A 24,179-nucleotide genomic window follows, 5' to 3' on the forward strand; every position below is an offset into this window, starting at 1 on the left:
GAGTCTCAGATACTGGCAGAGATGATCAGCAGTCAAAAACCAAACTGTTTCATTTAATGATAAATATTTACCCTTAGTAGATTGGAAGATGACACATTTCTGCTGTTTTTCACTCTAAAACATAGTATCGAATGACACATGACTTCTTCTGAGGGAGAATCAACGCGGGGAAGCACAGGAGTAAAGGAATGGTGTTACTGATCACTAAAGCTAATGGTATGGAACAAACAGCAGGGGAAAATAAATACCTAAAAATCAAAATGCATTCATGACTTCGCAAATAATATATTCCTAATGTAACAAAAAGAACCGTTTGAAACAGCCGTTTGACAGGTCTGCTAATAAACCACTCCTGAAAGAAATTTAAATATTACAGCATTTTCCCCCAACTCAGTAAAGCTTTTAGGCACCCTGATTAAACGCAGTCACATCTCCAACTGCATCTCCAATCAGCAAATCAATTAAAATAAAGTTTTCACTGCTTTAAATGCCGAGCCGTAGGCTGAACAGGCAGAGAATGAAGGAAACGCATACAATATGAGCTGAAGCACTTGGCTGAATTGGAGCCACTATATATAGCACCTGCTGCTATCAGACTTGGGAAACCGTACACAGCTGAACAACGCAGAAACTCTACCTTTGAATTAGCACCTCAACCTATTTTTAAAGATTTGCGCCTTAAATACTTTCCTCACACAGTAAATTCCTGAGAATAGGCTGACAAGGCAGGGGTAGGATAACCTCGTCTTACACAAAACCCAGCTGGGGAAAGCGAGCACAAAAAGGCAGCTTACCAACAAGAGGGTTTCAAATAAAAGCATCCTGTTGTATTTGAAGCTTTTGGGGAAGGTTCGCAGCTTCGCCCCAGAGCTGCTCTGTGACTAGAGGGAGGTAATTGCAGTGAACCAAAGAGCCGTCCTGCTGCCCATTGAAAAGCACACCCAGACAGAGTACAAAAGGACTTTTTTTGACAGGGAATGAAGTGGACTATGAATGCAAACAATAAATGCAAACCGAGTGTTTTCACCTCTATAACGAATCTTCTTGAAAACTATTTAATAAAGTAGATGCTGTGGTACTTCCAGGTTGATAAAAAGAGATCACTTATTAAACCTTGAAAACCTTGCAAAAGCCATCGCAGGGATGAAACTCTGAACATCATTAATAAGGTTCCAGGGATTTTGCAAACAGCTGCTCCGGGTACTGTGTTCTGACTTTGCTGGCAGCATCAGATTCACCTTAGTAGAGCAGTTCCCAAAGAATAAAATGATGGCTATTATGCTACATTTCCCAGCAGCAAAATGCTTGACAAACCTGCTTGCCAATAAAGCCATACAGTTCTAAGTCTCTTTTATAAGAGCTGGATACAATCTATTTATTTAAAAAAATTCAGTTTAGGCCAATCTTGTTTGTCTCATTCTTAAACATGTTTTACAAATGCTATTTCAGTGTTTAATTATCTTTGCCTGAACTAAAATTCCCTTGCTACATGGGAAGGTCATTATTTACTGTATTAGCTGCTGTGAAAAACAGATACCTATCTTCTTGGCAGTGCCACTGTATGTAATTAAAAATTTAAGTCCCCTGTCAGCCTTCTCTCTGGCTTCAGCAAGACCGAGAGCTTCTTTAAACTTATGCTTTAGCATAAGTCATATTTTATCACTCTTCTTGCTCTAAACTTTCTCCACTTTTCTTCATGTTTCTCCAAGTTCAAGCCCTAAACTTTTCTTGAGGTTTTCCTTCTTTTGTTCAAAGGAACAGAAGAAACAGTTCAAGTTTTGCAGGCTACGTTGCTGTCCATCCATCCTTGGTATTTTTGCAATGATTTGATAAGGGTGAGCCATTTCTTTCCTTTAAAAACAAAATATGCTCCCAGTATCTCCTAGACTTATATTCCCCTCTTGGCTATCTTTGGGTTTTATTTCTGAAATCTGTCATGAAAAAAGGTCCAAGGACCAGAAGGAATCTCTGGGATCAATTAAGTTCACTCTCAATTATTATTAGTAGCAGCAGTACATAATTGCACTGAAATAATTTCAGACTCTAAACCAAACAAAATGCTTGCTCTCACTACACACGCTGGCTTTCTTCTCAATAATGTTGCTACTTTGGGAGTTGGTAGATAATTATAAGGGGTTTTTTAATAAAAGCATATTCCTCTCCAATTTGAAACATTTTTTTTCTTGCACTAACATCATCTGCAATCTAAAACAATAACTCCTCCTCCTTGACATTTATGCCTCAGAATCACTTATGCACCAAAACAAAGTCCATTCTCAATCCTCTTTCTTCCCAACAAACCCAAACTCATCTATTCATCTTTTGAATGACAGCTATTCAAAAGCCTCCTCTGAACTGCCAGGGTTTGAATACTTCCCAAATATTTAAAGATTGTAGAGTATTTAACTACTAGTATAGGTGAATTTACATTAACAAAAAATTGTTGATTAAGGATCAGTAAAATCATTAACTTACAGAGTTAATTTTTGCAAAAGCTGCTGTGCTTAAGCAGTATGTAAAGCAATAGGAAATTAATAAAAACATACAGAATAGGAACTGTGGATTTAGCAGCACATGAAGACAATTTTACCAAAAAAAAATTATTGTTAAAACTGATTGTACTCAATTGCTGATTAATTTTACGCAGATTTAAGTAATTACGGCATTTGACCACTATCACACGTTGCCATGATGTTTAAAACTCACTATGATACGTGAAACTACTCTGTGGCTTACAAGAGAAAGCAAGCACCAAAGGAGAGAATTATTACAATTTATTCCTCACATCCAAAGACAATCATTTCCACAGGCACTTTGGGTAAGATTCTGTTAGACAAACACAAAACGCACAACACACTACAACAGCGAAGAGATACAGAAAGGAGTCATCAAATTTTACAAAAATCCAAGAGATATCCTGTCCCTGGTAAAATAGACCATCATGAAAAAGTGTTTGAACCTCAGAAATTGTCCAATGCACAGGGATTGCTTTAATCATAGTCTGCAGGTAAAGGAGGCTAAACTCCTAAATGAGGCATTTTTGAAAATTTGTTCACATAATTCTTTACCTACACGTTGCTGATGATATTGAAAGTCTCCAGCCTGGTCTTTAAGTTACAGCAAATGTAACAGAGACAATGAGTCAAATATACACGAGAGAAAACAAGGCTTACCTTGTTGCTGGAAGGGTGCCGACACGTGTGAAGAACACAGATGGCTCTACTTCTACATGAAGGCCTAGAGAAAGGTTCCTGTAATATCCTTCAACATGTCCTGGTCCGCCAGAGTACTTAAAATTCAAAATGGCTTCCAGCGTCTAGAGAAATAAAAGTAAATTACTTATTAGCGATGTTTCATTACTGTGCATTTCACAAGTTCAATTAAATTAGACCATAGAAGTGATTTACCAATGAAGTTTCCTTTCTGTGCCCTCAAGAATTCGCCTTCCTAACCCATCCATTCTATTATCTCAAGAAAAAAGGCAATCTATCAAATAACTGCATCTTATGTGAACAGTTGCCTTTTTCCCTAATCTTTTCAAAAACTAAGGAGTACAGAACAAAGTCAGCTGGACTTCCCTTTATCTAATTCCTCTTCATACCACGTTTAACAGAAAAAAAATGAAGAGCTTACTTTTGCTTAGAAGAGTTCAGGGTGTATTAAATGATATGCTCCCTCATACTCTTGAAAAATAGTCACCACTTCATTACCTTCATAATCAAACGGAAAACCTTTAAAGTTTTTGAGTGTGGACAGATAAAGATTGTACAAAACTAAAAGCATCTGGTCTTTTAACAAGTCGCTGTAAACATCTCCATTAATTACCAGATCACAACAACACTGTTGAGTTGATCTAGGGCATGAACCTTGCCTTTCTTTGATGTTCGTTTTATAGAACATGATCGGTTAGCAAATATTAAACATGAAGATGATTCTTTAGCATTAGTCTTATGCCCTCATTACTCTCAGCAGTACCGAGCCTTTACTTCTCTGATGAAATTTTGGGCTCTATGTATTTTCCTTAATGAACAGCAGATGGGACGCTTCCCGGCAAACCAGTCCCCATGTCAGCATCAGTGTTCAAGCTCAGAACATTTGATTCATCCAAAGATGAATGCACCAGCTTTTCTTCATTACATTCCCGAAACATAATTTGCTGGAAGCAAGGCAAGAATTTGGGAAATGTCACTGGATTATTTTTTTTTCTCAGCTCTTATTCTGGCCCCCAGACAGCTGCTGTTGCCACGTCTCAGGGCAAGGACAGAGGCAGTGACAGACCTTTACCCTAACGTGGATATTACCATATTGTGTTGAAGCCTATGGCTAGAAGGACAGCCATTTCTTAAAAAGATTTAGAAACGATGCCTATATCCTCTTTGATTGTCTTTTAGCTCATTCTTTACTTAAAAAACAAACCAACCAACCCAAAAAAAAAAAAAAAAAACAACACAAAAAACCCCACCAAACCTCAAGTCAACAACTTATCCAGGAAATCAATTATATTTACCCGATGTCACCAATCCACAGACAATTAAAAGTACTCTCCCTTTCAACTGAAGATTTACAAAGCAGTTCATGAAACTTGTTAATTTTTTGCATAAGCTCTAAGGAACATCATCTAAGGATTTTCTAGCTTAGAAAAAAAACATTTATATTTGATACCATCCTGTTTCTAAGTCTGGCTGGAAGAGCAGAAACACAGATACAATCAATTTCTTAAAATAACCATAATCTAGTGATTTAAAGAATACCAAAACCAAGAGTTTAATGCTTTGCTGCATGTGCACATTTAAATGTTTTGCCTTTAAGTAAAGTGAGCTAACTCCAATTTCTAATTTAATTTCTTTAAAATCCATGAGAGTCACCTTATAATACAAAGTAAAACCTTCACTGGGCACTCCGGACCTACCCGTCTACCCTGTTTATGTCAATTCCTAATTTGTAGTTAATGAACTCGAGTTTATGTTATGTCAGGAGAGGTAACCAATATTAATACTAACACAAAAATAAAATAAAAAAAAAAAACCACAACCCCATTCAAGACATACTTCATTCTAATTAATCAACCGGACTATTTAATAAAAATCAGAGCTAAACTCCACAACTACAGGGAACTGAGAGCATTTACATCGTAATGTGAGAATGGACTTCAATTTCAATTAAGTCATCTGTGAAAACTCTAGCTGTGTATGTTCTGCATTATTGCTGTAATACTCAGTATCACGCTTGGGAAAGCTACTGTGGGATGGATCCATGGTTTATTCTACACAGGACCATGGCACAAGGCTGCTTTATTAAGCCCAGACCTATATAATTACAGGTAAATATCTAATAAAGGTTAGTTGGAAAGGCCATGGAGCATTATCATTCCAGATGCAAAACCCTTCCTAACGTCCAATTCCAAATGAAAAACCTCCAGAAAAAGGCTAAAAACATATGTGCTGTTGATGAGCAGGAGAGTTTAAAGGCATCATCATAATCTTGGTCCCTGTTGTAGTAAGGAATTTGTTAAAGGAAACGTGCTGATGACTCTGAGTGTCCCCCATGCAGAGAACAGGGAAAAGAAAACCTAATGGCCTTCTATTAATCTAGACAACAGGAGGACATCTCTTCTCACCCAAAATGTAAGACCTAACTGGAGACACTGAATACTGGGGACACAAGAGGTGCTGAATATCTCCAAGAACCACAGAACACCCAAGCCTATATTCTTTCTCTGGCCACGGTATTTCGCAGGGTTCCTAAGAACTTACACACACGCTCAAAGATAAAACATCTGGCAGACTTTCCATCAGGAGTGTAGATGTATGCGTAGGGGGGAGCATGAATGAAAGAAATAATTTTTTCAGGAGCCTTCAGGTGATCAGAGAAGGTTTTATTGCTATGGATTCATATAATATGAACAGAATGTGGAAAAAAAAAATAGAATTCAATCTCCTTTAAACCCCTCTACACACATTTACCTTGGAAAGGACTCCACATACATTATCAAAGATTGATTTTCTATCTCTAGGATAGAAAAAAAAAACCCTACACTTTCATAAATTTACAAAGCTTCAATTTAAAACAATTTACCACTCTCTCCCACAGCACCTGCAGAGAAGAACGGTCCAAATGCTACAGCCTTTGATTTAAATAATATTGTATACTTGCTCCACTCAAATCTACACAAATAACAGCCCAAGCTCCAGATTCATCATTCATCTTTACAAATACCAGTAGAATTTATTAGATTTCTCCCAACTGCATCACTGCAGACCAAAAAGAAATGGCAGGGTGTCAGTATGAACCCAATTTTGCCTGTGGATGATCCATAAAAAAAAGAAAAGGAAGGAAGGATGGAGCACACAGGCCTCGGAGGGCAGGCAGCCAGGAAAAGAAGCCTGTTGCTCACTGAACACATCTGGAATTCAGAGTATCTATGGACTAGTGGGGGGGATTCTTGTTTTTAAGCAGAGTTGCACTCTGGAAACAACAGTAAGAATATGGATAAATTGTTTAACCCATATGATGACTTTGGTTTGATAACTTTTTTGCTACTTCATTGGTCCTTTCTTCTACTGATGGATAAAAGGAAATGAAAGTGCTTCTGCGTGTAAGTTCCAGATGACAAGACTCTTATAACCAATGGCACCAGACACTAATACCACCTACTATATTGACAAGAAATATTTTACAGATAAGCTATACGAAAATTACCATTTTGGTTTTGCTCATGCTTTTTGTCCTCAAATGTATTTTCTGCATAGAGCAGGTACCCTTTTTTTTTCAACAACAACAACAACAAAAAAATCATTCTCTCCAGTCATAGAAAATCCTCATGGAAATCCTTCCCGTATTCACTTTCGTAACAGAATTAAAAGCAAAATTAGAAAAAAACCTGCTATTTGAATAACACTGTGCCACTAATGAAAATCAAAACATTGGACATAGAAGTTTCCTATCTAAATGATAACAGTCAGAATCCTTCTGCCAATCCCTCAGCAGGGACTCTGTCTGAACACTAATACCTTTCATGTACTGATTTTAAATCGCCAAGTCAAACAATTACAATCTACAACTGACATCAATTATTTCTACTGACCTACTATGACAGTACTTCCTACCAAGAAGTAGAGAGTAAAACCTAAAGAGAATTTCCATATAATTCTACAAATATTGTTTCTTATGCAGAAGCTAGAACATCACTGATTGAGAAGAGATCTCTCCAAAACACCTAACAACACAAAAAAAACCATATAAATGAAGCAGGAAAGAGCAGTGATGAACAGGATTCTTTGTGCTGGGAAGTTAATATGGAGCTCAGTCCGTTCTGTATGCTTGTTTTCAAGTAAGGGGTAGACTGACTATCAAAATCAAGAAGCTTCACCCCTAAAAAAGTGTTCGAAGTTATATGTAGCAGAACACGATTTCAGCTCAAAAAATTAGTTTACACCAAGCGTATGCACAGCTACTGCACCTCAAGGATGTAAGAATCTACCTGCAGATGTACGTAAAGGAAAATAAACATTCCATAGAAGAACACAAAAGATTAGCTTAATGTAATATTAGCAACGCTCATCATTAGACTGGTTTTAAGCAAAAAACTCTCAAGATACGAGAAACATTAAAAGAGTAGTTTTCTGGAAAAAAAAATAGGAATAATTATCTAACAGCAACATGAGATACAATCAACGAAGAGACTACCAACAATGAGAACAACATACATAGTAGGTGACTTAGTAGTCACGAAACCCCAATTTCTAGTGATATATTGTTAATGAGAAAACAATCAATAAGATGTTCACGTACTTTCCTCCTCACGGCCAAAAAATACTTTTAGTCATCTAGATGTTTGGTTTTGTAAAGTTTACAAAGTTGGAAGCAGTTCAAGTCAGAAGCTCCTGGGTTTATTTCTTACATCATCGATTTTGCTTACTAGATTTGTTTCTTTATTATTTATTTCTTTATTGCTAAGCAATTTTACTAGCCATAGCAATATCTCTGATTTTAAATCTGTGAGCATCTTGCTACTAGAAGAACCAGAAGATTTTGGTTTATAATAGCTCTTCTTACAGTATCGCATCACCGCACATACTGCGTTTGGCGTTTCAGACAGCAAAGCACGAGTTTGTCCTCAATTTCTTCCCAAACTGGAACATGAATTGCTGAAATATTTATTACCAGTGTTTTCCATAATTAAATTAACAATTCATACTTTGTAACAAAGGCTCCCATGCACTGCATTTTCAGGTCTTTCCTAAATTCCCTTAGTGGAGTAAAAATGACACGAAGTCTCACCATTTAATGCAAGATGAAATGCCAGTACTCAGCTACGGGCAGTTTGCTCCCGAGACTCTGCAGATACTGACTGCAATAACTGTGAACAAATACCAGAACGTATCATTGCAGGTCCCCCATTAAGATATACAAGACCAGGCTAAAAATGTATCAATTCAGAATATAATATTTCCATTTTAGTTTCTGAACTGCTTATAGAAAACAATTCTTACTAATGAGTATAATTTCTCTTTGGAGTAGGACTTGAAATTTGAAATAGAACTTATTCTAGGTGTGTAATCTTCAAACATACCTGCTTTTAAAATAAAAAAATAAAAAAATTAAATTACTTGCCCAGCAGTAAACATGTTTTCTTCCCAAATCCCATCATGCTCCTGATCTCCTGCTTGTCATACATATTAGTATGATATGCTCCACGCATTCCTGAGTGCTTTGCCATTCTTTCTTACCTTTAGTCCCTCTTCTCATTGGATGCCTTTTGTTTTCACGTTTGTCTTTTTTGTTTTCCTTAAACAGTCTATAATCCTATTGTTGTTAAATTCTCTGTCCGCCTTTCTCCTTCTTTCCTCTGCTTCTCTGACCTTTCCATTCCCATTTCCAACTCTGATGGGCAATCAGTGATACTCATCAGTAATAAAGAGAAATAAAAACGTACCAGTTCATCAGCTCCATCTTGCAAAAGGTACCCGAGAACCTCTCTCTACAAAATTAATTTCTCAATTTCTTCTATTGGGTGCCACGCTTAAATTCTTTTAAGAGCTTTAAGGATTGTGTACATAAATCAGGGATCAGGAATTTCAGCTGCCTAACTGTAACTAATTAAATTATCTGGCAGTTACAAAGAGAAAACGAGTTTCTCAAATTAACCACGCTCTTCTCAACAGCAGCAGGTAACCCTGGCAATAAACATGCTGGTAACAGCAAAGAGATGGCCAGCCCAAAGCGTGCTCAGAGTGCCAGCGTTGCTGACACAGACGGCATCCCCAGCCTTGGCTCCATGGGTGCAGCGATGCAGAGCTGGTGGCATCTCCTGGCCGCTGCCATTCCATAGCTTCCCCCTGAGGGACACGGTTTAGTGGTGGACTTGGTGGTGTTAGGTTAACGGTTGGACTCGATAATCTTAAAGGTCTCTTCCTTTAAGAGATCACCAAATGATTAATCACCAAAATGATTCTGTGATTCTGTACCTCAGTTTCCCACCTCTGCTATCAAAATTACCTGGCCCAAGCATTACTGGACCAATCCCTGAAAGGTAAAGAGTGTTGGAGACTGCGAGCTTCAAATCTGGCTCAAATCTCAGGCTACTCAAGGAAGGTCCACAATAAGAAATGAAGATCAGAAGTGAAAAGCATGAAGCACCATATAGGAAATTTTCTACCTGCAGAAGTCATCATATCTTGGTTCATAAAAAGTAAAATTATATCATAAATTGAATTTTTACATGAAACTATTGATGGGATGAGCGTGCAGTGATATGCAACTTTGCAGAATGAGATCTATTCGTTGCTCTCTCTCTCACTAGAGAATATTAGTCTTTTCATATACGGCTAACCTGTCTGGTTTTCTGATACAAAAAACATACTTTATGTTTTCTGTATTTTTATACATGATGTAACTCCCTTTTTTCTTTTTTTTAGATAACAAATAAATTAGGCACTCTTAAGGAGAAATTAACAGCCAAGGAAGTACAAAAAGTACCTATATACTTCTCCGAATGCAAATCCTGAAGTAAATCTAAATGTACTGGAATACTTAATTGATCAAGGTAAAATTCCTAATTTCCTCCAAATAGGAAAAGCAGTCTCTCCCAGTAGATACTGTTCCTTAAAGCACCAAATAGTACAGTAATTGATAGCAGAGCCCTGATACATGCTTATAAAAAGGATATGCATATGTAATCATCTTGTAGTGCATATGTAATCACCCTCTAGGACTGAACTGCAGCAAGCATCCTCCATACTAATTTTTCTCCTCTGTATTCCATTAAAAACATACATGGCAACTACAAAAGCTACGATAAAGTTCTTAATAACTGATTAAGCAATGAAATAAATTGTGCCACTGCAGTAATTTTTATGTACAAATACAAAGCCCACACTGTTATTCCTGTTAAACCACCTTATCAGTCGAAAGCAAAATTAAATATAATTTTTAGCACGTGTGTTAATCGGGTGAATTTACGCAACCGTCTACTGAACATGGTGCCTGTTGTGTTCACGCTCGAGTGCAGTTTTACTCCAGTACCTACTGCGTACACACTGACTTTCAGCAGCAATTTTTCCAGCGCACCAACGTTTATCTTGCTCATCCATCTACATTTATGTCTAGTTAAGCCCCTGAACAATGAAACCGCTGCATCCCTTTGTAAAAATAGCACAATGGCAATGACAAGTAGCTGAAGCTAAATATAGCTCCTGCAGGCATATGCCGGGAATTAAATAGTACATTTTACCCCTCCCCAGCCCTAAATCAGTAAGCTTCAACAAGGAATCTCTAGTGAATACACACAGGAGCTCAATAAATCCCCCTTAAGCTTACAAGGCATATTCTGAATCTGTGCTAGCTAAAAATAGCCGTGTTTATAATGAGAATGGAGATGTGAGCAGAATAATATTAAGTTTAAAGGCAGGCATGCCATAGTCATTCCGCATTAACGAACAGGGTGAATCAAAGGTCATTCGAACAAACAGATATATACAGACTGACAGCTAAAATACAATATACGGCGATCTTTTACTGAAGAGCATTCATTTCGCATTAAACTCTGCACTTTCTAATTGGCTGTTGCAGCCACACGTTCACAAGTTATTTTCTGTGCATTTTTTAGCTAACACAAGCTGTTAACTTCCAAAAGACAGAAGAAATATAGGAGAATACAGGATTATTCCTCCGGACAGTATTCTCTCCCAGAGCTCAATTCCCCTCTGGAAATATTCAGGAAATAGAATACATAATTCTTCACGTAATATTAACCTCAGATTTCTGCTTTCTTTAATTAAAGGCAAATTGCATCCAGGCCTCCAAGGCAGCACTAGTGCAGCCAAATGCCCCAGCGGCTGATGCACGTTCTCAGCTGCCTCCAAGGTTTTACCTCCGTCAACTTAGATACCGGCTCTGCTGACCGCAGCTATCACAGAGTCTCATTCTTGGCCGAGACCCAGAGGTTACACACACAGAGGTTAAAAATAACTTAAATAACAAGTAACTTTTATGCGGAACATTCCCATTGAGAGTTATCTGTCTACCAACAGTAAACTGCAGAACATCTTAGAAAAATATGTGCTAGGACAACAGGCAGCCCCGCTTTCTGTTCCTGGGGGACCTGAAGGAACGGAGGGGCAAGTCATCACACACGTTGGTGCTCAGTAACTTCTCTGATTCTGAAATCTTGCCCCAATTCTGAAATCTTGCCCCGATTCTGAAATCTTGCCCCGATTCTGAAATCTTGCCCCGATTCTGAAATAGGAAAGTACAAAAGGAGAGTAAATGAAGGGATAGATGTTGATGAACAAATCACACACACCCTTCAAAGGGGAAATTTCTCTACGTGGAGACCAACACCACAGACTGGTTCTCCCAAAAAATGGCTGTATAACACGTTGGCTGCTCTAAAGAAGCATCACTGAACGTATTTCCTCACCAAAACCTGTTCATGACACCCTGGCAGTCAGGGTCCCCAGGAGCAAAGGCACGAGATGTTGGCAGATACCTTCTGACTGAAAGAACACACCTGTGAGGGGTGGATAAACCAACTCTTGCGGATAACAACGTGAAGAACATCCGTCTAGGATGTCATGAAATTATAAATGAAGTAACAAGATAGTTATAAAAACAGTCACAACCCTGGAAAGAACACCAAGAAAAAACCCAAACCCAAGTGCTGCACAAGCGACTCCCCAGTTAAAAGTGACACATGGGATCAACGATGCTACTCAGCCACACGCAGGTCAGCTCTCACTTTCAAGAGAGCGAGCACACTGCTTTTTTTAATTGCTATCCACCACATCTTGCTACAGCAGACTCGGCAATCGAGTATTAGCCTTCACTATATATTATGAGTTAAGGAAATGAGAATTTTAGAAAGTTGTATGACACTGTTAAAGTTTGCAAGTGTGAGTTTTCTTCTCCAGCCCTCCCACCCGGGAAGGGAATCACAGCAACACCACCAAGCCTGAATAGGCTCACATGCAACAACCTGGAGTCTCTGGGTAACACTATGAAATTATTCAGTTTTATTTTTTCATGCCAATCACTTCTACACCGTTTCACACTTCCCCAACACTGGCCCATCCCTTCTCCATTCCCTCCCACCTTGTCCTTTGTGAGAAAAGGGGATGAGACTGCACATGAAGCGAGGTGAACACAGAAGGATCTTTTTGTTTTGCTCTCTGTTCCTTTACTCTCTGTTACTCCTAGTATTGTTTCCCTTTTGCATTGGTACTACAAATTAAACTAACATCCTCGTAGAATGTCTCATACCTCCAAGATCTCTATCCTGAATGGTGACGGTTAATTCAGAGCCCATCACTGTGTATTTGGGCTTAAGACTCTATTTTCTTCACGTGCATTACTTTCCAATGCAGACATGGATCAATGCTCATCTTCATGTCAAATTTTAACAACCCACCTCTATCACAGGATAAGCTCCTAACCCTTAAAAGTTTTAAAACTGATTAAGATTATATTCCAGACAAAGAAAGAATAGCCACATGCATACCCTTATGGATGTATGGTCTGATACAGGGCCAGGACCATCACCATTACCCAAATAAGCAAAATTCAGAGTTTCTATTTTACAACATGCAAATCCATCCCATACAAAGGACACACAAAAACTAAAGTGGTTTCCTGAAGCTCTCAAATCCATTCACTGTTCAAAACGGTCTCCTGAAAAGCCCAGTTCCATTCACTACTCATACACTTTTTATTCATAATAATGCTGTATCGTACTCTGAACAAAAATGATATTCATACCCTCAAAAGAGAAATCAAATCCTCCTCTGCAATAGCTGAAGTACTTTAAAAAGAAATAATGCATCCAGCAAATAAGAAATAAATCAACTATAACACATGAAAGATCCTTGAAACTGAGCGATCAGATTTTTACATGAGAGCTCTTTGGTATTCCTGTGTTTAACAATCCTCAGTTTTTTTCAGGAATTCCTGTGATTAGGAGGGATAAGCCCAATTAAGTGATTGTTCAAAAGTAGGAGCAAGTGAAGAAAGAGGTTTTAAAACAGGAATGCTTGAACAACGTAATCAATAGATCTGTTTATTCAGCACAGCCATTAACATATAAATATGGAAGACTGAGCACTTCAGATTTTTCAGCTGCTACTTGGGTTGGAAATAGAGGCTCTAGTAGCACAATCATTTTCAAAATCAGTAAAGTTACTGAGCTAAATTTACCACTGATTTAATGAATTTTATATGGGATGAATATTGCAAATTCCCACTCCTTAATTTGATGATAAAAACTAAAAGATTAAAAAAAAATAGCAAAATTAGTTTTCAGGGATCAATGCTTCAGAAATTAAATTTGTCCTATGGTTTTGCTAGAAATCAGGTCCTAGAGTTGCAGAACGGCAACGCTTTCCATTCCAACGTATCTTCTTCCTTTCACTGGGCACGCCATCCGAAAGCTAATATGCCAAGCAACCAAGCATTCACTCCCATTATTAAAATATACAGTTCTCTTAATAGCCTCAGTGTATGTGATTTCCTCAATATGAGGAATTTGGACTTAGCTTGTCAGTAAACACAAGAAGATAATTGCAGATACGAACCAGAAGTAGAGATGACATTAAAATTCATTTCCTCTCTCCAGTGATCCCATTTTGCCACAATTCAGCCAGGTAAACACAGCCTGTGCCAACAGGCACCGTCACCCGCTCCGAGTCCCACCTGCACTAAAGATTCCTGAAGGCTGAGAATACACTTTAAATTCTGTGATACTACAATAAAACCGGACAAATTTTACGAAGGCAAAGGTCTTAAAAGAGATGAAAGGCACGACAAAATGTTTCCTCAGAAATATAGATTTGTAAAGGGCCAGTCACTGACAATTTGAGCAGCGTACGTCAGAGGAGTCTGCGGGACACGCTTATTATTGATTTCTGAGCGTGATCTCCCAGTTCAGACAATACTCGGACCATCGCTGGTTTTGAGCTGCCGCTACTTACACATCTGTATTCTTCACATACATCCATTATGCTCTAAAAGTAGCAGAACATCCTATAAAAATACCATCAAAAAGAAGCCTAATATATGTTGTTATTTTTAGTTTTCCCCCCTCCAACAAAATACATTCTCAAAAGTCAACTGGAGGTCATTACCATTAGGTCCAGTAACTCACTGTTAACAGGAGAATTAATCAGCGGATTCAGAGATCTTCTCCTGAAGGAAACATGACAAATCTCATCCCAGAATCTAAGTTGTAAAACCATCACATGCTAATAAATCAGAAGAACTCTCCACTTTCTAACAGAAAGTACAGAAAATCTTCTTTCTGTGTGAATAGGAAACAGGCAGTCTCTGATTCACTGAATTTCACTGAATTTTTAGAGTTGGAAGGGACTATAAAGATCATCCAGTCCAACTCCCCTGCTGAAGCAGGATTGTCCAGAGCATTCCTTCCTTTTTTCTCCCAGACACTCAAAAACATTAAACGTATTTCCCCGTCTTCCAACAACTGCTTACACACAAATAAAATTTCAGCAAAAAACGCTCTCATGTGACCACTTCACTCTCTGGGGATCCCCAGTGGAGAACTGACCGAAACAAATTATTATATTGAAAAGATTTTTGCAAAGTAAGTATATAAATATTTTATATACAAATATATGCATATTCAAAAAGAGTGTCTAAACGATGTTTTTAGTCATATGGTATATTTTTAGGTAGCCCTAAATGTCTAGCCCTGTGAGGAGCAGGGAGTTGGACTCGATGATCCTTATGGGTCCTCTCCAACTTGAGGTATTCTATCATTCTACGAAATATTATATTATGAAATATTATTACAATTAGATAGATTTAGATTAGATATGGTACTGGTGCCTGATCTTTAAATCACTATTTTGATTTTATTGGGGATGCTAACTAGATCTCCAATCTAAGTGGTTAGCGCACATTTAAAAGGATTACAAATGCTTATTTAAAAAACACACTGAGTCAGCTCACTCAGAGAACTTCATAAATATGCAGCAGGAAACTCCCAAACAGTGACTCATAACTTCAGAGGTTTAAAACAGACAAATAATCATGAGTTTTCCAACTGTTACTCATACTCAATTAAACCCTAAGCCAAAACCATTCCGCTTCTGTGAATTCCACTTGACCAGCCATTCAGTTCTACAGAAATAAAAGCGCTCGGGGAAAAAAAACAACCAAAATTAGATAACTGGGAAAAGAGTGCTAATTCTTAAATGCTTGTGTGGGAAAACTATTCCATACATACACTGAACAATAAGTCTTTCCCTTACAACTGGTGTGTGGGTAGATTTTGTCTTCACCCTATTTAAAAATGAATGACAAACGTAAAAAACCAAACAAACCAAAAAGGCAACTTCACTAACTTTTTTTCTCTTAGAAGAAAGAAAAATTAGACATGATCTGAGAACATCCAACAATCCTGAAGTTTCTTCTCATCGAACTCTGTTCATGTCTATCTATTGAAAGTTGCAACTCAACCATCCTGTTGAGTTCCTAATTAGGAAAGGTATTGACATCCTCTAGCTACCTGCTCTTACAGAATGATGATGCTTAGAATAAACGTCTAATGGCTTATTGCTAAATAGCATCATAATATTCCTATTTTGTCTTCAAATGAAAAAAGAGCATCTTTTTCAAATATAACAGTATTAAATCCAGTACCTGGAAGGGGGTCTACAAGAGAGGTGGGAAGGGACTCTTTATCAGGGAATGTAGTGATAGGACGAGGGGTAATGGTTTTAAATTGAAAGAGGGGAGATTTAGATTAGATATCAGGAAGAAATTCTTTCCTGTGAGGCTGGTGAGACACTGGCCCAAGTTGCCCAGAAAAGCTGTGGCTGCCCCATCCCTGGAGGTGTTCAAGGCCAGGCTGGATGGGGCTTGGAGCAACCTGCTCTAGTGGGAGGTGTCCCATGACAGGGGGGTTGGAACTCGATGATCTTGAAGGTCCCTCCCAACCTAAATCATCCTATGATTCTATGAAAAATATATGTAATTACTGTAAAGGTAGTGAGTTCTGTAAAATGAACAAGAATGTCTTAGAAACTCATTCTTCTGAATCTTAGCAAAATACTGGCTTATTTTATGACACTTTAGTAATCATTTCACCAAAAGACAAGCAAATGTAGACATGACGTAAAGCCATATAAATGCAAATTAATATGGTCACATGGTAAAAGTCTAAACATCTGCCCAACTATCGCTCAAATGACAAAACTGCTGCGTGCGACACAACGAAATACATGGGGATTGATTTTCAACAAAAGGGTGGGACACCATCCTGTACTTCTGAAAACGTAAAAACCATACCCAGTAGTTTACAATTCATTCTTTAGCATTAAGAAGGATATTCTAACTAACCACTAACTAAAGCCTATTTTGTGCTGTTCTCTGAAAGCAACACTCAAAAGAAATCTAGTAACCAATTCTTGGAGAATCTGTATGGAATACAAAGTTTTGAGAGCAAAAAAAAAAAAAAAAGCCAATTAAAAGGATTATGACAGAATGGCGACTTGATTTTTTTATTCAAATTGATTAAACCTGAATGACGGTGCTTTGCTTCATTCAAAACCAAATCAAATTTTTTCTCTTTAGTTTGTTGGGAGGGTTTGGGGTTTGTTTTTTATTAAAGACAGAAGTAATTACATGAAAATTAGATTTGGTTATTTTAAGTATCAAAATACGCAATTTCAGCCATTCAGAATTCTTCCTATGCCCACTCCACTTTTTTAAAGCTAAACGATTAAAATCAGGTGATGATTCAATTTCTTATTTGCTAAAAAATGTGTTCCCTTCTGATTCACAGATTCATTCCTTATAGTTGTTTACCAGGAGAAATTTTGAAAGCTGAGTATTACATATCCATCGGCTTTTACTGAATACAGTCAGGAACTGTAAGTTTTAAAAGTCAAAAACTATTTACCAATAGATTTGGTAATTAAATTAAATTTAATTAAATTTAAAATTAAAAAATAAATATTTTTAAACTAAATTAATAACTAATAATAAAATTAATAAAATTAAAAATTAAATTAAAATTTTAAAAAAGTAAAAAATTAAGTTTTCTTTAATAGAAGATAAATAGTAGTCAAAACTTGCTTTCAAAGTCAAGCAACAATGAAGCATAAATAGTTGACTCCACATTCTTGCAACTAGATGACAAGTGTCACACCCTGCTTTAAAAAAATATTAAGATTATAAAGAATCAAGTTGTTCTTGTCCATCTCTAACATTTTAATTTTATCACACCAAATGGTAAACAATCTGTTTTGCAACTTATGATCTATTTTTACCAGGTAACATGAGGGTAACTTTTTCCTATTGAAATAAAGGCACGTAAGAACTCAGTTTAAATATATAAGCCTCGCAGCTTTAATATAGGAAAAGTGTAAATTACTCCTTAGGACTCTGCTTGAGGGTTCATTTGTAATTGCTTGCCTAAGGCAACCTATCTGCATTCAACCCCTATCGGAGAATAAAAGCAGCTATATGGATTTAAAAAAGGAAATTAACTTTTCCAAAAGAGCCGGGAAGTCCAAATGAGTTCTGAAAAACACAAGTTTATTAGAGTTATACGTAATATTTCAAATATTTGGTACTAAAATCGTGCCAAGGTAACTGCAATAGGCATAAAATGTTAAAAAGAAAATATCCAGTTTTAAAATACCACAAGATAAAGTTAGCCGCTAATTTATGATGGGACCTCAAGACAGCCAGAACGCTGAGATAGCTTTACCTAGACTTCTCTTTCTACCTTTCCACAGAAGTTACAATTTTCTGAGAAAAGCTACTATTTAAAAAAAACCAAACAAACCACAAACAAAATGAGATCGAACAGAATTTTACAAGTTTGGTAAATAAGATCCCTCTGTCTACTACATTCCTTCACATTTTCTATCAGTCCACCTTGGTGGCTTTATGTGAGCTCTGCCCAGTCCACTGTTGGTCTTTCTGGGTGCATTTTCAAGATTTGGTTTGTCTGGATCAGGAAGATCCTTTTGTGGTCAATCTCCTACTTATTCTTTTTTACTGAGCCTTTGTTCACCTTGTGGATGCAAACGTGATTCTTTCAGGGCAAATTATGAAGGGCTGCGTTAGAAAGTGTCACCAGCAGGTGAAGGGAGGTGGTCCTTCCCCTCTACTCTGAGCACTGCTGAGACCCATCAGGAGAGCTGTGTCCAGTGCTGGGCTCCCCATTACAGGTGAGATGCAAGAATACTGGAGCAAGTCCAGCCCAGGTTCATGAAGATGACCAAGGAATTTGAGCATCTGTCATATGAGGAGAGGCTGAGCAAGCTTGGAGCATTCTGCCTGGAAAAGGGAAGATTCAGGGAGATCTTATCCATGTGTATAAATACCCAATGGGAGGGACCAATGAAGACAGAGCCAGGTTCTTCTCAGTGGGTTCCAATGGAAGGACAAGAGGCAACAGGTACAAATGAAATACAGAAAATTCCCTTTAATCATAAGGAAGAGCTTTGATATTGTTAGGATAGTCAAATGCTCAAGCAGGTTACCCAAAGAGCTTGTGAAGTGTCCGTTCTTGGAGATACTCAAAATCTGACTGGACATGGCCCTGAGTAACCTGCTGTAGCACACCACCAGTGTTGGACTAGACGGTCTCCAGAAATCTCTTCCAACAGAAATGATTCTGTGATACTAAATTGGAAAGTATACTCCAGCCACTACTAGGCATTCAAGTCCATAACCACAGAATCATAGAATGTTTTGAGTTGGAAGGGACCTTCAAAGGTCATCTAGTCCAAACCTCACTGCAATGAGCAGGGACTTTTCAACTAGAGCATGTTGCTTAGAGCCCAGTCCAACCTGAGCAATATCAGATTAGAGACAATCTAAAATAAAATCCCCCATCCATACAAAAGCACTGGTAACACGGACATCCTATCCTTAGCAGCAACTGTTTCACTTCAAAAATCTGAATTTTTGTGTCCATATTACTTACTGATGTAGATATAGTCCATTCTGTCACCAGAGAAAGCTGATGATCCCATTCTTGCTATTCACACGCATCCCCCTGGCTGCTGAGGTCTAGGCTCCCTGACAGCAGAGCTCCCATCCTTTCAGCCATTCCTTTTTCCCCTCTCTCACCTCTCACTTGCAAATCTTCTTTCCTTCTCAAGCCTTCTGACCTGCATCCTCAAAAGGAGAAATCTCTCCCTCTGCAGAAGGTTCAGAACAACTCAGGACGCAGCAAGCAGGGACCTTCTAGCCACCTTCTCTGCTACCCAGCCAACCCCTTGAAAAAGCAACACAGCCTACAGCGACTCTTCCCTGAATGCATTTGTGTTGGGTTGAATAACACAGGTGAACGACTACGCACTTTTAGGTATTATAATCAACATGTGCTAACACTTCACCACATTAAGAAAGTGCTGTGGACAGTCTGCACCATTCTATAAATACCCTCAATTAATAAAAATAAATCGTTCATGTCCTCAGGCACTGAAGTGTAGCATTTGTGCTTGATTTATGGACTCCATGTCCATCACCGCCTTTTGCTTCCCCGCTCTTTTTCAGTTGGCTTCATTAGAGCACCCGTGGAAGGAGAAGAACTCACAAGCCTTTGTCAGCGTACATCAGTCTGCAGGTCAGGCTTCAGCCATCTGTTTCACTGACTCTAAGCCTCTAATATTTTGAGGGGGAAATACAATAAAGAGATTTTTTACAACGTTTATTTCCTAACTTTGCTCTAGGTTAATTCTTTCCAACTAAATTAGATAAAGGAAGAGATCCAAGGATAAGGCAAGAAAGTGCTCATGTAAGATTATGTAAAAGCACAGTACAGCTAGACCGCATTTCAGCGTGTTTCTCATTTTAATATTTCAAATCCTATAGAAAGAAAAATGAGGAGGAAAAATGATAAGACAACTCTCAGAAATTTAAATAAAAATGGGGTTGCTTTTGACATATACAAATTCCACCTTTCCCATTTACAGGATTGCCACTTGTCTCGAATTTTGTCACAGGAGACTCCCAGTTTTGATAGGCCTGTCATGTGCCCTGTCAAACAAGCTTGCAAGATATTGTAGAATTTGTAGAGGGAAGTATCTTTCTATTGTGGTGTGGGAATGACAGCTTTATGAATGACGTCAAGGAAAAATGTTGCTCTACAGAGCAAATATAAGGCAAGTTATTACACACTACTCACCCTCTGCCCACGTTACGTGGACATTTCAGGCCTTGCTCTCCCTTTCTCCTGCTTCATACAAATTAAATTATTTTACTTTTTCATACGCTAGTTTAAAAAGATAGAGGAAGGCCAACACAACATACAACTTAAGCTTGCTAATTGGAGAGAGAATAATTAGGGAGTTACGTAGATTATAATACAAACTTAAGCAAGCAAATGTGCTAGAAGTGGCTGAATGCTTTTCACTGGTTCTCTCAAAATTATAACACCACGTTACACACACTCACATTTCGAAGTGCTTCTTTGACATGTTTGATGCACGAATCGATGCATGAACATACAAATATAAAACAAAAATAAAACCTGGTGTGCAGTAGCAGTTCCAATACAAACCCAAATCTTAAAGAGTTAATGATCAGTACAATAATGTAAAAAATACATGCTTTTTACTTCAGATCTCTTACATCAGAAGATCCAGCTCCTGGCTATCTCTCAGCACTTGCTAGGAGGTATCTCTTCAAAAATATTGAAGATACCATGCTTTTAATGCTCATTTACTCTTCTTTCTTTCAGTTAAACAAGACCGTTATGCGGCACGTCCAATGCTTTCCCTAGGCGGGCACCAGCTCACCTAAATTTTCTGACATTCAGTAATATAATCTAGAAGTAGAGTCTTATATCATAACTAAGATAGAGCTTAACCAATAGTACAGTCTGCAGAGCGAAGTTCTTACGAGTTTATACTCGGAAGAGTGGCCACATACAGTAACCAGAACAGGATGCCTAAAGAACAGAGCAAGCACACAAAATACTTCCCATCCCACTCTCCCAGTCACAAATAGTATGAGATTCCTTGAAACAAAGGTGAATTCTATCTATTTAGTAACCCTTACTAAACCTGTCTTCTCTGATCCTCTTCAGTGTTCTCTGAATCCACAAAAACTTCCACCATCTCCCTCCTCCGAGTGTTTCTTCACATCTTCCAGTATGTGAAGCGTATGGACTGTGAAGCACTGACTTCAAAAGAAAAATAAAAAAGCCTTGTCCCCAGTATATCGGACTTGCTCGTGCGTCCCCTAATTCTATATTACAATTTCTATCGAAGTCCAATAGAGCCATCAGGCGTAGCAGCACGCAGAGTCCCAGATCTGGAATTCTCAGAAAGTACTGGCATCGTATTTGCCATCTGTCAATCAGCCCTCAAGCACAAAGATGGTTGAAAGCAGGAGGCGACAAACTACCGTTGACAACTTAACCATTACAACGCTTTAGTTTACAGAGGTGTCTTTGTTGACAGTAATATTAGTTTTGTTTATTCGTACCAAGTTATTTTTCCATGCAAATCTGCATCCTAACAAAAATGTTCTCGGGGCGCTTCTGAAAGATGTCATCTGGCTTTTGATATACTCTTTTGCCTTACTCTTTAGATATGCCAATTCCTTTTGCACTCCTCTCAAGTCATTCTTGACAGGTAAAAGGCTCTTCCTATGGAAATACTTTTGTTCTGTGCTTCTGACAGGGTGCCCTCAAAAAGTTTCCCTGCTACCTACCAAGATTTAACTCTCAGCTGCTCCGCTTCTTTTCTGTCCTCTTCTCTCTCCTCTCCTCTTCTCTCCTCTCTCCTCTTTTCAACATCTTTTCACATTTTTACGAATACTTCCTTTAGGTAACTTTAAGAAGCTCTGCACTGCATCATTGACTGCTGTTGCTGTATCCAGGCATACCTAAAATCGCTATTACACAGTGGCAATTTCAACCTCACGTTTTGAACCTGGTCCTACACGTTGCCCAGGAAAACGTCAGAGATTGACTTTCTCTCCTTGGCTTTCTAATCAACTGCTCCACAAACCAGACACGTCTGCAAATTCAGTCTGTCTCATATCCCAGTGCAGCACTGGTCCAATTTACAACACACCAGTTGGAGTCATCTCTTACTACTCTATCCAAAATTCACAGCCTCTCTAATTTCCCCTAAGATCCTACAATTGGTACCGTCGTGGCGACCGGGCCCTAGTGTTGATTCACTGCCATCTTCTTCCTACTTAGGATGGAAATTTCAAGCCTAGAATTCTGTGTTACTTGTTGCAGCTATTAACAAAGAAATCCAGTGTTACTCAGTGATACGGTTGATTTATTAGTTTGATTTGCTTAAAATTTTCCCTAATTCGTAGCACTATGTCACCATCAAAAAACCTACTGTGCATTCACTGAAATGCTCACCATTATAATGCAGAGAAATATTTAGAAACTTTCAATTTTATGTTAATAAGATTTGTAAAGTGATGTTCTGCAGTTTACAGTTACGCTAAAGAGAATGGTGTGGTACAGTCCGGTACCGGACTTCAAAGCTCAAATATCTGAAGACTTGTCTAAAATGGGACTTACTTATCCCACAACACAGTGATGTTCCTCGTTTTTGGAATACCCATCCTGTGCTCATCTCTAAGCCTAGAACTATGTGACAGGTAATGAATTCAGGATTAACCAATATATTTTAACTCCTCATTAATGGAACCCACTAATTTGCCTGCGCTTTTAAGTGCTATTATATCAGTCAAAACAGAAGAGATGTGACAGACAATTCATGCACGCAAAGTTCCAGTTGCTGATTTATCTATAGATGTGGAATGTTTTCTTCTACTTCAATCAAGCTAAGAAGTTGGTGTCAAATACTTTAACGTATAGAAAAACCACTCAAAAAAATTCAGCTTTGTACTGCTGTAGATACACAGCACCACACGGAGGAGAGACCAGAAACAGGAGAAAGGTCTGTAGCTTGATTTTCTGTGTGATACTTAAAAATCCGATCTCTGAAAGATAAAACCTCTTTGTTGTAAAAAGCCCAATATTCAAAACACGACCTGCAAATGTTCTCCCCTTCACATTTTCCAAATATTTTAAAAGCAAATTGCTCATTAAATTCACAGCTACACAAAGTAAAATTTGGTACCGCTATTAAAATAGCAGTTCCTTTGAATGATCGTGACGGATGGTGTAATAAGTGTTTTTGCATAGCAATATTTTAATGTTTTAATTACACACATATTCAGTAGAGCTCTCAGATGTTTTTCACTGCATCATCTCACAAAGGATCTGCTTTTTAACCAATTCTGTCTGCTCAGCCTGCAGCCCTGGAGAGACCCCGCTGGAGCAGAGACCCACCCTGCAGCCCGGGGAGGGGGGATATTTCCTGCAGGAGCTGTGGCCCTGGAAAGCCCAGGCGGGAGCAGGGTGTCCCTGAAGGACTGCAGCCCAGGGCAGGGCCCACGTTGGACCTCTTCTGCAGAGAGAGACCTGGGAGTCCTAATGGAGAAGTTGACCATGAGGCAGCAATGTGCCCTTGTGGCCAAGAAGGTCAATGGTCTCCTGGGGTGCATTCAAAAGAGCATGGACAACAGGTTGAGGGAGGTCATCCTTCCCCTCTACTCTGCCCTGGTGAGGCCCCATTTGGAGTACTGCCTCTAGTTCTGGGGTCCCCAGTTCAAGAAGGACAGGGAACTACTGGAGAGAGTCCAGCAGAGGCTACAAAGATGATCAG

General features: G+C 38.4%; 1 protein-coding gene across 1 annotated transcript in view; it reads right to left on the reverse strand.

Annotated features, from left to right (window-relative positions):
- The window catches only part of TRAPPC9 (trafficking protein particle complex subunit 9), a 489,725-nt gene that overhangs the window by 324,097 nt on the left and 141,449 nt on the right, over positions 1-24,179 (reverse strand). The window contains exon 17 of the mRNA XM_074144728.1: positions 3,174-3,316. Coding sequence (XP_074000829.1) covers positions 3,174-3,316 — 143 coding nt within the window. The remainder of the gene's footprint in view (positions 1-3,173; positions 3,317-24,179) is intronic.

This window comes from Numenius arquata, chromosome 3 (assembly GCF_964106895.1).
Source record: "Numenius arquata chromosome 3, bNumArq3.hap1.1, whole genome shotgun sequence".
NCBI lineage: Eukaryota > Metazoa > Chordata > Aves > Charadriiformes > Scolopacidae > Numenius > Numenius arquata.